This window comes from Zea mays, chromosome 7 (genome assembly GCF_902167145.1).
Source record: "Zea mays cultivar B73 chromosome 7, Zm-B73-REFERENCE-NAM-5.0, whole genome shotgun sequence".
Classification (NCBI taxonomy): Eukaryota; Viridiplantae; Streptophyta; class Magnoliopsida; order Poales; family Poaceae; genus Zea; species Zea mays.
The window spans coordinates 144,531,855-144,544,861 of record NC_050102.1 but is presented as its reverse complement, the minus strand read 5'-3'; the positions used below and the strand labels follow the sequence as shown (position 1 = coordinate 144,544,861).

At 44.6% G+C, this 13,007-nt stretch overlaps 1 protein-coding gene across 1 annotated transcript; it reads right to left on the bottom strand.

Annotated features, from left to right (window-relative positions):
- Positions 1 to 8,956: 8,956 nt before the first annotated feature.
- Positions 8,957 to 12,478, bottom strand: LOC103633000 (UPF0664 stress-induced protein C29B12.11c). Its single transcript, XM_008654696.4, has 5 exons — positions 11,837 to 12,478; positions 10,988 to 11,099; positions 9,723 to 9,794; positions 9,426 to 9,646; positions 8,957 to 9,341 (listed from the first exon to the last, which is right to left on the bottom strand). Exons 1-5 carry the CDS (start codon positions 11,944 to 11,946, stop codon positions 9,239 to 9,241), a joined length of 618 nt encoding a protein of 205 aa, XP_008652918.1. The 5' UTR covers positions 11,947 to 12,478; the 3' UTR covers positions 8,957 to 9,238.
- Positions 12,479 to 13,007: the final 529 nt, after the last annotated feature.

Sequence of the window (13,007 nt, the reverse complement as noted above, 5' to 3'; positions counted from 1 at the left end):
CTCGCTTCCTAGGTAGAGGTGTATGGAGTCTGATCAACTCCGTGGCAAATGGGTAACACGACTTGTGGGTAAAGATGCGCAACCTCTGCAGAGTGTAAAACTGGTATACTAGCCGTGCTCACGGTCATGAGCGGCTCGGACACTCACATGATTAATTTGTGGAACTTAAACTTAATTTGTCATTTCATTGCATCTGGGATTATTTTATTATTACTTTTACTTATTATTATAATGGTTTGGTATTTACTTACACTTAGTAATTGCTAATAAAATTTTGACCAACTTAAAAGCAATGCTCAGCTTCAGCCTTTATTTCATTGATCAGCCTTACACTTCATGGACTCCCACCTTTGGAGAGTTCATGCCACATTATTCCCCACAACTTGTTGAGCGATGAACGTATGTGAGCTCACTCTTGCTGTCTCACACCCCCCCCACAGGAGAAGAACAGGTGGTTCAGGAGGAGCCGTCTAACACTGAGGAGTTCGATCTGATCTAGGTGGCGTTTCTCAGTTGACATTTGCGCCGACGATCCTTAGTTCGTTTTATATTCATTACTTTATTTTGTAATAAGTCTTCCGCTATGTAATAAATACTCTGATTATTATGACATTTATCTCTATACACTCTGTTATTATATATGTTGTCTTCTTGGCGCATGTATGAGATGCACCTGGCTTTGTTCCTTAAAGCCGGGTGTGACAGTTAGTTACTCTTTCATCGGAGTGCAGTGGAAGTCTTTCATGGTCCAAGTCCAACATTCCCTTTCAATCCACCTTTGAGACCGAATCAAGCAAACTCAAGTACACAGTTAGTCTCAAAGGGTCAAGTTGTAGCACATCTCCCCCTAAATATGTGCATCACTCACACATGGACTTTTGAGGTCCGGGAAGTGTTTGTACAACTTGAGCACCATAAATATACAACAATATGCATAAGGAACATGATCAAAGGCATAAAACACATGTATGCTATAAATCAATCCAAGTTCCGCGAATCTAAGACATTTAGCTCACTACGCAGCCTGCAAAAGGTCGACTCATCTAGAGGCTTGGTAAAGATATCGGCTAGCTGGTTCTCGGTGCTAACATAAAACACTTCGATATCTCCCTTTTGCTGGTGGTCTCTCAAAAAGTGATGCCGGATGTCTATGTGCTTTGTGCGGCTGTGTTCAACAGGATTATCCGCCATGCGGATAGCACTCTCATTATCACATAGGAGTGGGACTTTGATCAGATTGTAGCCAAAGTCCCTGAGGGTTTGCCTCATCCAAAGTAGTTGCGCGCAACACTGTCCTGCGGCAACGTACTCGGCCTCAGCGGTGGATAGGGCAACAGAAGTTTGTTTCTTAGAACTCCATGACACCAGGGACCTTTCTAAGAATTGGCACGTCCCCGATGTACTCTTCCTATCGACCTTACATCCAGCATAATCGGAGTCTGAATATCCAATCAAGTCAAAGGTAGACCCCTTTGGATACCAGATCCCGAAGCAAGGCGTAGCGACTAAATATCTAAGAATTCGCTTCACTGCCACTAAGTGACACTCCCTTGGGTCGGATTGAAATCTAGCACAAATGCATACACTAAGCATAATATACGGTCTACTCGCACATAAATAAAGTAAAGACCCTATCATAGACCGGTATGCCTTTTGATCAACAAACTTACCTCCTTTGTTGAGGTCGACGTGTCCGTCGGTTCACATTGGAGTCTTAGCGGGCTTGGCGTCCTTCACCCCAAACCTCTTGAGCAAGTCTTGTGTATACTTCGTTTGTGAGATGAAGGTGCCATCCTTGAGTTGCTTCACTTGGAACCCAAGGAAGTAGTTCAACTCGCCCATCATCGACATCTCAAATTTTTGAGTCATCACCCTCCTAAACTCTTCACAAGACTTTTGGTTAGTAGAACCAAATATTATGTCATCGACATAAATTTGGCACACAAATAAGTCACCATCACATGTCTTAGTGAAAAGAGTTGGATCGGCTTTCCCAACCTTGAAAGCATTAGCAATTAAAAAGTCTCTAAGGCATTCATACCATGCTCTTGGGGCTTGCTTAAGTCCATAGAGCGCCTTAGAGAGCTTACACACATGGTCGGGGTATCGTTCATCCTCAAAGCCAGGGGGTTGCTCTACGTACACCTCCTCCTTGATTGGCCCGTTGAGAAAAACACTCTTTACGTCCATTTGGAACAACCTAAAAGAATGGTGAGCGGCATATGCTAGCAAAATACGAATGGACTCTAACCTAGCCACAGGAGCAAACGTCTCCTCAAAGTCCAAACCTGCGACTTGGGCATAACCTTTTGCCACAAGTCGAGCCTTGTTCCTTGTCACCACTCTGTGCTCGTCTTGTTTGTTGCGGAACACCCACTTGGTTCCCACAACGTTTTGCTTGGGACGAGGCACCAACGTCCAAACTTCATTTCTTTTGAAGTTATTGAGCTCTTCCTGCATGGCCAACACCCAGTCCAGATCTAGCAAGGCTTCTTCTACCCTGAAAGGCTCAATAGAAGAGACAAAAGAGTAATGCTCACAAAAATTAACTAATCTAGAGCGAGTAGTTACTCCCTTGCTAATGTCACCCAAAATCTGGTCGACGGGATGATTCCTTTGAATCGTCGTTCGAACTTGAGTTGGAGGGGCTTGTTGTGCTTCTTCCTCCATTACTTGATCATCTTGTGCCCCCCTTGATCACATGCCTCCTTTTGATGAACCTGTTCATCATCTTTAGTTGGGGATTGCACCATTGTTGATGAGGAAGGTTGATCTTGATCCTTCTGTTCCTGTGGCCTCACTTCTCCAATCGCCATGGTGCGTATTGCGGCCGTTGGAACCTCTTCTTCATCTACATCATCAAGATCAACAATTTGCTCTCTTGGAGAGCCATTAGTCTCATCAAATACAACGTCGCTAGAGACTTCAACCAAACCCGATGATTTGTTGAAAACCCTATACGCCTTTGTGTTTGAGTCATAACCTAACAAAAACCCTTCTACTGCTTTGGGAGCAAACTTAGAATTTCTACCTTTCTTCACAAGAATATAACATTTGCTCCCAAATACACGAAAGTAAGACACATTGGGTTTGTTACCGGTTAGAAGCTCATACGAAGTCTTCTTGAGGAGGCGATGAAGGTACACCCGGTTTATGGCGTGACAGGCCGTGTTCACGGCTTCCGACCAAAATCGCTCGGGCGTCTTGAATTATCCAAGCATTGTCCTCGCCATGTCAATGAGCGTCCTGTTCTTCCTCTCTACCACACCGTTTTGCTGTGGTGTGTAGGGAGCGGAGAACTCGTGCTTGATCCCTTCCTCCTCAAGGTACTCCTCCACTTGAAGGTTCTTGAACTCGGACCCGTTGTTGCTCCTTATCTTCTTCACCTTGAGCTCAAACTCATTTTGAGCTCTCCTTAGGAAGCGCTTGAGGGTCCCTTGGGTTTCAGATTTATCCTGCAAAAAGAATACCCAAGTGAAGCGGGAAAAATCATCAACTATAACAAGACCATACTTACTTCCTCCTATGCTTAGATAGGCGACAGGTCCGAAGAGGTCCATATGAAGCAACTCCAAAGGTCTTGATGTGGTCATCACATTTTTGGTATGATGAGAGCTTCCCACCTGTTTGCCTGCTTGACAAGCTGCACAAGGTCTATCTTTTTCAAAAGTAACATTTGTTAGACCTATCACATGTTCTCCCTTTAGAAGTTTGTGAAGGTTCTTCATCCCCACATGTGCTAAGCGGCGATGCCACAGCCAGCCCATGCTAGTCTTAGCAATTAAGCATGCATCTAGACCGGTCGCCTCTTTTGCAAAATCAACTAAATAGAGTTTGCCGTCTAATACACCCTTAAAGGCTAATGAACCATCACTCCTTCTAAAGACAGACACATCTACATTTGTGAATAAGTAGTTATATCCCATATTACAAAGCTGACTCACAGACAACAAGTTATATCCAAGCGACTCAACTAAAACACATTGGAAATGGAGTGCTCGGATGAAATAGCTATTTTTCCTAACCCTTTCACCTTGCCTTGATTCCCGTCACCGAATATGATTGAGTCTTGGGAATATTTGTTCTTGACGTAGGAGGTGAACATCTTCTTCTCCCCCGTCATGTGGTTTGTGCATCCGCTGTCGATAATCCAGCTTGATCCCCCGGATGCATAAACCTGCAAGGCAAATTTAGGCTTGGGTCTTAGGTACCCAACTCTTGTTGGGTCCTACAAGGTTAGTGACAATATTCTTAGGGACCCAAATGCAAGTTTTATCTCCCTTGCATTTTGCCCCTAATTTCCTAGCAATCACCTTTCTATCCTTTCTACAAATTGCAAAAGAAGCATTGCAAGCATGATAAATTGTAGAAGGTTCATTAATTTTCCTAGGAATATGAGCAACATTTCTCCTAGGCATATGATGAATGACATTTCTCCTAGGCATATCTCTACTATGTACATAGGACGAACTTGAAGCAAACATTGCATTTGAATCATAAGCATTACAACTCCTATCATGATGAACATTTCTAGAAAATTTCCTATCATAAATAAATGCATGATTCTTTTGAGCACTACTAGCCATAGGGGCCTTCCCTTTCTCCTTGGTGGATATGGGAGCCTTATGGCTTGTTAAGTTCTTGGCTTCCTTCTTAAAGCAAAGCTCATCCTTAATTGAGGGGTGTCTACCAATAGTGTAGGCATCCCTTGCAAATTTTAGTTTGTCAAATTCACTCTTGCTAGTCTTAAGTTGGGCATTAAGACTAGCCACTTCATCATTTAACTTTGCAATAGAAACTAGGTGTTCACTACAAGTATCAACATTAAAATCTTTACACCTATTGCAAATCACAACATGTTCTACACAAGAGTTAGATCTATTTGCTACTTCTACTTTAGCATTCAAGTCATCATTAATACTCTTTAAGTTAGAAATAGACTCATGGCATGTAGATAGTTCACATGAAAGCATTTCATTTCTTTTGACTTCTAGAGCAAGAGAATTTTGCGCACTAATAAATTTATCATGCTCTTCATACAAAAGATCCTCTTGCTTTTCTAACAATCTATTCTTATCATTTAAAGCATCAATCAATTCATTAATCTTATCAATCTTAGTTCTATCTAAGCCTTTGAATAAACTAGAATAGTCTATTTCATCATCATCACTAGACTCATCATCACTTGAAGAAGCATAAGTAGTATTGTTTCGAGTACATACCTTCTTCTCCTTCGCCATAAGGCATGTGTGACACTCGTTGGGGAAGAGGGATGATTTGTTGAAGGCCGATGCAGCAAGTCCTTCGTTGTCGGAATCGGACGACGAGCAATCCGAGTCCCACTCCTTGCCAAGGTGTGCCTCGCCTTTAGCCTTCTTGTAAGCCTTCTTCTTTTCCCTCTTCTTATCTTGTTCCTGGTCACTATTATTATCGGGACAATTAGCGATAAAATGACCAATCTTACCACATTTGAAGCAGGAGCGCTTCCCCTTTGTCTTGTTCTTGTTGGGGTGCTCCTTGCGACCCTTTAGCGCCGTTTTGAACCGCTTGATGATGAGGGCCATTTCTTCCTCATTAAGCCCAGCCGCCTCAACTTGTGCCACCTTGCTAGGTAGCGCCTCCTTGCTCCTTGTTGCTTTGAGAGCCATGGTTTGAGGCTCGTGGATTGGGCCATTCAATGCATCATCGACGTATCTTGCCTCCTTGATCATCATCCGCCCGCTTACAAACTTCCCAAGTACTTCTTCGGGTGACATCTTGGTGTACCTGGGATTCTCACGAATATTGTTTACAAGATGTGGATCAAGGACAGTAAAAGACCTTAGCAGTAGGCGGACGACGTCGTGGTCCGTCCATCGTGTGCTTCCATAGCTCCTTATTTTGTTGATGAGGGTCTTGAGCCGGTTGTACGTTTGGGTTGGCTCCTCTCCCCTGATCATGGAAAATCTTCCAAGTTCGCCCTCCACCAACTCCATCTTGGTGAGCATGGTGACGTCATTTCCCTCATGTGATATCTTGAGGGTGTCCCAGATCTGCTTGGCATTGTCCAAGCCGCTCACCTTATTGTATTCTTCCCTGCACAAAGATGCTAAAAGGACAGTAGTAGCTTGTGCATTTTTATGGATTTGTTCATTGATGAACATGGGACTATCTATACTCTCAAAGTGCATTCCATTTTCTACTATCTCCCATATACTTGGATGGAGAGAGAACAAGTGGCTACGCATTTTGTGACTCCAAAATCCGTAGTCCTCTCCATCAAAGTGAGGGGGTTTACCGAGGGGAATGGAAAGCAAATGAGTGTTGGAACTTTGCGGAATACGAGAATAATCAAAGGAAAAATTTGAATTAACCGTCTTCTTTTTCTCGTAGTCGTTGTCGTCGTCCTTTTGGAAAGAAGAGGATTCGTCACTGTTGTTGTAGTAGACGATCTCCTTGATGCGCCTCGTTTTCTACTTCTTCCCGTCTTTTCTTTTGTGACTCGCGCCCGAGTCAGTAGGCTTGTCATCCTTTGGATCATTGACGAAGGACTCCTTCTCCTTATCATTGACCACCATCCCCTTGCCCTTAAGATCCATCTCTTCGGGCGATTAGTCCCTTACGTGAAGAGAACGACTCTAATACCAATTGAGAGCGCCTAGAGGGGAGGTGAATAGGTGATCCTGTAAAACTTGAAACTTAATGCCACAAAACTTGAATAGGAGTTAGCACAATAAAGCCAAGTGGCTAGAGAGGAGTTCTTGCAAGACACGATAACCACAAGAAAATCAACACAGATAGGCACATTGGTTTATCCCATGGTTCGGCCAAGTCCAACACTTGCCTACTCCACGTTGTGGCGTCCCAACGGACGAGGGTTGCAATCAACCCCTCTCAAGCGGTCCAAAGACCCACTTGAATACCACGGTGTTTTGCTTTCACTTTACTATATCCCGCTTGCGAGGAATCTCCACAACTTGGAGCCTCTCGCCCTTACAATTAGATGTTCACAAAGAAGCACGGAAGTAAGGCTGGGATGAGCAACGCACACAAGACACAAAATCAGAGCACAAACACGCACACAAGTCACAACTCGAGCTCTCAACACAACCCAAAGAGTTCTCTACTCAAAAGGAGCTCTAGTTGCTATCACAAAGAATCGAATACGCGGAATTGGAGTCTTGGTGCTCAAGAATGTTTAGAGAATGCTTGGTGTGCTCCTCCATGCGCCTAGGGGTCCCTTTTATAGCCCCAAGGCAGTTAAGAGCCGTTGAGAGCATTCCAGGAAGGCAATTCTTGCCTTCTGTCGCTTGGCGCACCGGACAGTCCGGTGCACCATCGGACACTGTCCGGTGCGGATTTCTTTCCTTATTTGACGAAGCCGACCGTTGGAGATTCGGAGGCGTTGGCGCACCGGACACTGTCCGGTGCACACCGGACAGTCCGGTGCCCCCTTCTGACCGTTGGCTTTGCCACGCGTCGCGCGCGGATTACGCGGCCGACTGTTGGCTCACCGGACAATCCGGTGCACCACCGGACAGTCCGGTGAATTTTAGCCGTACGCCGCCGACGATTTCCCGAGAGCGGCCTATTCACCAGAGCCAGCCTGGCACACCGGACACTGTCCGGTGCACCACCGGACAGTCCGGTGCACCCATGTCGAGCAGTCTTTTGGCTGTACACAGCCAACTTCTCCATAATTGTTTCTCCTGTTTCTAGCACTTAGACACAATACATTAGTCTTCAAAACAATGTACTAAGTCTAGAAACATACCTTTAATCTTCATTTGCACTTCTTGAGTCATTGGCACAATTTAACACTTAGGCAATTGCGTTGGACACTTAATCACCAAAATACTTAGAAATGACCCAAGGACACATTTCCCTTTCACAATGCAACAAATGGCTACTACATGCCAATCACTACCATCAGAGCAATATACGAGATCCACGTCAGAGTCATGGCCTAAAAATAGAACTTTTTGTTCACATCTTTAAATTTTAGCGGAATTATCATAAATTCATTGGATACAAGTGATGAGGGCCAACATATTGCCATTTCGCCTTCTACTAGAACATGAGACGCCCTATCGGAGTAACATAGAATTTTTAAAAAGGTTGGCTATTTAGGGAACTAAACTTTCATTAAGGTACATTAGGCTATCTCCAGCAACGTCTTCTAAATTTTATCCTCTAAAAGATTATTCTATGTCTTTTACAACACTCTTTAAAAGATTTCACTCTCTATATCCAAACTCTCTCCAACAACGTACTCTAAATTTGATCCTCTATATTATATTCTATATTTTGTCAACCGTTGCACAACAACCATACTGTTTATTCATTTTTCGTTCTTAAATGACATTATGTCGACTAGCTAGCTTGCGTCCTTGCAGCCACCTCTATCTACATCCACAAGCGGCGAGACGAAGTCCAGCCACGGCAAGTATGCGCCCGCAGCAATGAAGCTTCGTTGGAGCCGTTGCACTGCAGTAGATGCTACCACTGACGCGCGGCCACACAACCACTCGGCGAACCATGAACGACAAAGAGGAGCGGCGTTGTCGACCTTGCTTCCTCCGGTGAAGCACAGACCATGTCCCTCTGTACTTTGTCATTCTCCTATGGTGGAGCCTTGACGATGAGGCTCTTAAGCGGGGCAAATCTGAAGTGGAGGCCGGATCTTGGGCAGTGTGTGCGGTTACTTCCTCCGGTGAAGCACAGACCATGTCCCTCTGTACTTTGCCGTTCTCCTATGGTGGAGCCTTGACGATGAGGCTCTTAAGCGGGGCAGATCTGAAGTGGAGGCCAGATCTTGGGCGGTGTGTGCGGGTGCTGTGGCGGACAATCGCGCCGTCTCGTCGGCGAGAGCCGCGACGGCTCTGGGCCAACAGCTTTGGGCACGCCGACGCGGATGCCCCAAGGCCTACAGGTTCGAGCACGTCCGGGAAGGAACGGTCATTTGAACTATATACGATTCAATTCAAATCATTTGAACTATATACGATTTCTATGTCTGCAGCAATCACGAAACACCAGCAAATCAGCAACACGGAGCAGTTACTTAACACTACAATATTATTTGAACACACCACTGCTTATGTACATCATTATTGAGCGAACTCACAACATTATGTACGATGTAACGGCCACAGACTCGCAGTATACGGGGGCTCCCGGATATTGAAGCCAGTTGTGATAAAATGTTCAAACAGATACAACAGTTCATTGGCCATGAGTTTTGCCAATCCAGCAAGCGCTAATTCGCATCAGCTGGGCCGTGGTAGTTTCTCCTCCTCAGCTGCGATTCTGGGGCAGGTTGCTGAAGGTAAATCTTGGTAGGATCATTTGGGTCAACATACCTGTGCATATATATCCACTAACATGAGTTCACAGCAGAGAAACCAATAGCCAGGAGAAGAAGTTGCTAGACTGTGAGCACATACGCATGACGCATCATATCATCGACAGGAGTCTGCACAGCTTGCAGAGGATCCACACGCGGTGCCATGTTAGCAGCAGACTGGGCTTCAAACTCATTGTAGCGCCGCACAGATGCAGTCAGGTTAAGGAAGAGAGGAACGAAAGTACCACAGCCGCCTTCCTTGAACAAGATCTTGAAGGTGTGAGTTGAGTACAGGGCCCTGTTCTGATTGTCTGGAACGACCTGCATTGGAACATTCGATGTTAGTGACCAACCATATCATATATGTATTCTCTACCAAGCATTCTGTCATACTCACTGGTTCAACGAATCCAGAGATGTTGTTGCAGTGAAATATGGGCTGATTGAACTTCTCACCATGCACAAACAACTGCAGAGGTAAGCAAGAAAGAGTATTTAGACTGATATTGTGAAGAAACCATTTCTTAGAATCCCCAACATGTAATGTAACCTTGAATCAGGCAAAAGCACCTAGGGATTTTTTTTTAAAAAAAAGAGAGAACCCGGCAACTAAGCACCTAACAAAATGTGTTGGCAAACGTGACACACGGTAGACGCTACAACCACCAACAATCACCATATAAATTAGACACACTATATCGGTAGACAAAATATTCCGCTACTCGATACTCACCTAGAGCTTAAAGGGCAGTGACACTGTAGCAGCCCACAAGCTCAACAAAAGGCAGGTCACAAGCTAAGGAAGCAACAAGGGCTTCTAAATAAGGAAGTGTCATACCGGTTGCAATTTCATTTAGAAAAGCATGTGCTGAAATCCCACATTGCACTGATATATAAACAATTTTTGCTAATAGAACACATCAATCATTCAAGAAACATCATATTGCTTGAGCACCACCTTGAATGCTTGATTGGCTGATTGCTACAATATTCTCGAATGCCTTTTGGACCTCAGTAATGACATTAACCATGCATAGCAATATAATATGTGATATTAGCAGACACCTCTTTTCAACGAAAGCCCTTTATAGCTAAGAAATGCTTTGAACTAGACTGCCTTTCTTTTTAGTTTTTACTCTTTTAGCTCATTCCATTTCTTCAGTTCGCTTGGCTAGCAAGATACTACGTTCACCTAAATTCTGATTGAGCACACATAAGCATCTGTCTTGTAGGTTGTGCTTTGCCTCCAGGCACTTTGGACAGGATCGGAGAGACTATTTTTCTTTGTAATAACATAGATCAAACAATTTTTTAAGAAAAATGCAGTAAAGCTTAAGAAATGGGTCAATAATACAAGTTATCACGACACAAAGATAATATGGTGGAATTAGCATATGCTGGGGACCTTTTCCTATAACAGCATTACATACTAGACAAGGGTGAACCTCCACATGTGCAAAATCACAAGCTAACAAAAACATGAGTAGAAATTTTATGCTGATTATTAGTGATTATCGTATCATGGTCTGTCAACGGTGTTGGTGCCATTGCACTTTTTTTCCTATCCTTTTTTGTTCTGTGCTTTTGCCCTTGCATTTTGTTCAAATTATATAAGACTGAGAGCAGAAACAAAGAACCAACTTTCAGAATGGCATTACTTACCAGTGGCATATCAAAAGCAAAGAAGTTGCCAACAGGCTTGCTGGCAACAAACACCATCCTTATATTGGACAGGTAAATTGTGCCTTTTGTTTTCACATGACCTCCAGGAGCTCTGATTGATAATAACAAGAGAAGCAGCAGCAGTAGGAAAATATGGTTAGATATGTTTGCCGAGAGCAACTATTAAAAATGAAGCTTCCAATACAAGCATAGGTAATGGGCGAATGAGAAGGCAAATGATGTTCAATCTTAGAACTTATAAGTGACAAAAAAACTATTTTACTACTGATTTTTTTTACTGCTGTTGTAACATATGAAAGATTAATTTGGCTAGACAGTCCCCCCTTCCTCATATAACACCTGATTCTCCAAAATTGTCTAAATAAGCAAATAGATGATGTCATAAAGATCATAAATTAAACTTAAATTGTAGTAATATAATTGCAAAAACATATCGATGAACCAACCAGAATCGTCGCCAAACAAAGGGGCGGTGGCCGGAAGAATGGCCATCCTAGGCAGGACTTGCCCAGAGGAGAACCCTCCGAGGGCTCAATTCCGGCCGGCCGGCCACCACGCCACCTCTAGCGTGGCCATCCCGTACCACCCTCGATGTTGGGCCGACACCACGTCCCCTTCGATCCATTATATTTGACTAATTTCTGCCTCAAAAAACTAAAAAACTAGTCCGGCCATTCCTAAATCTCCATCCGGAATCTGGAATTCATTGTATTCGACTATTTTCCACCCCAATAAACCCTAAAAAGCTAGTCTGGCAATCCCTAAATCCCCATCTGGAAAACGGAATCCCTATCAACATCGCCAAATCAGCAGACGGGGGGTACTCACGACGGGATCTTGTCGACGTGGAACTCGACGCCGTCCCGGACGAGGACGAACATCTCGCCGTAGAACGGCACCGGCATCCCGTTCCCAAACAGCTGCGGGTTCTCCGCCATCTCCCCCTCACCCTCCTGGCCTCCTTGATAGATCGCCGAGCGAAGACAGAGAGGAGGACGACTCGCGGTGATGCTTCTTCGCGTAAAGGGAATGTGGGGTCGGTTGCGTCGTGCTGTTGGAGCCTGGACGCGTGCCGTGCGCGTTGGGCTGACATAGCTTTATAGCGGTTTCGGGCAATCGGACTCTCGTAGCGGCCAGAGCATTCCAGACCTGAAGTATGCGAGTATGAGCTTTCGCATTCGCAGTTTGCTGCTTGATTTGGCCCGGCCCTGCCGGTTGCCGTTCGGTTTAGGGGCCGTTCGGCAGCCCAAGATTGGTTCCAGCTTAGGCCCCGTTCGGCAGACGTGGATCAAAACCAGATGAGTAACCAATCCAGTCCAGGATTGAGTGGACACTTATTTCTGGTCACTCATCTGTTTCTAGGCTGGAAACCAATCCAGGAGGTGGATTGTCCGTGTTTGTTCCAGGCCAAAAATTGAAGGGTTGACTCCAAAACATGTGGTTTCCTTTCTGGCCAACATCAAAACGAACGGTTCTACGTATTCCAAACCAGACTCATTAATTCTGCCTAGAATACGGCCGGGAACGGCCCAATCCGCTCAAAACGAACAAGCCCTTAGGCCTTGTTCGTTTCTGCCGGATTGGTGGGTCGGAACGATTCCTGACCGGATTGCTTCTCTAATTTATATAAACTTTGATTAGCTGGAACGATTCCGGGTGCAATCCGACGGAAACGAACAAGGCCTTAGGAACCGTTCCACATCGGGATAGAGTGGATCCGGGTTGTTTTACTAAATCTTGGCCTGGTTTGATTTCACGTGTTCATAGGCATGGCTCCAATCCAAGTGGAAGAGGCGTACAAAGGTCAAGAATGCCCTGGTTTCATTCAGGATTAATTCTATCCGAACAACCATTTAGGCTTTAGTCCAGTTTTAATCCCAACGACATAATTTCAGACGGAATGGGCCGTATTCCAGGCCAAACCGAACGGGCCCTTACCTGATTTTTCCATGTCAGCTAATTTAGATAATTGAGAATTAGGACAATAAAATTTTAAAAT

Excerpts from the sequence above, each read along its gene's own strand:
- LOC103633000 (XM_008654696.4), bottom strand. The coding sequence starts at position 11,946 with ATGGCGGAGAACCCGCAGCTGTTTGGGAACGGGATGCCGGTGCCGTTC. Across the intron at positions 9,795-10,987 it reads TTGCTTTTGATATGCCACTG|TTGTTTGTGCATGGTGAGAA; the intron begins GTAAGTAATGCC and ends TTACCTCTGCAG. Across the intron at positions 9,342-9,425 it reads GATGATATGATGCGTCATGC|GTATGTTGACCCAAATGATC; the intron begins GTATGTGCTCAC and ends ATATATGCACAG.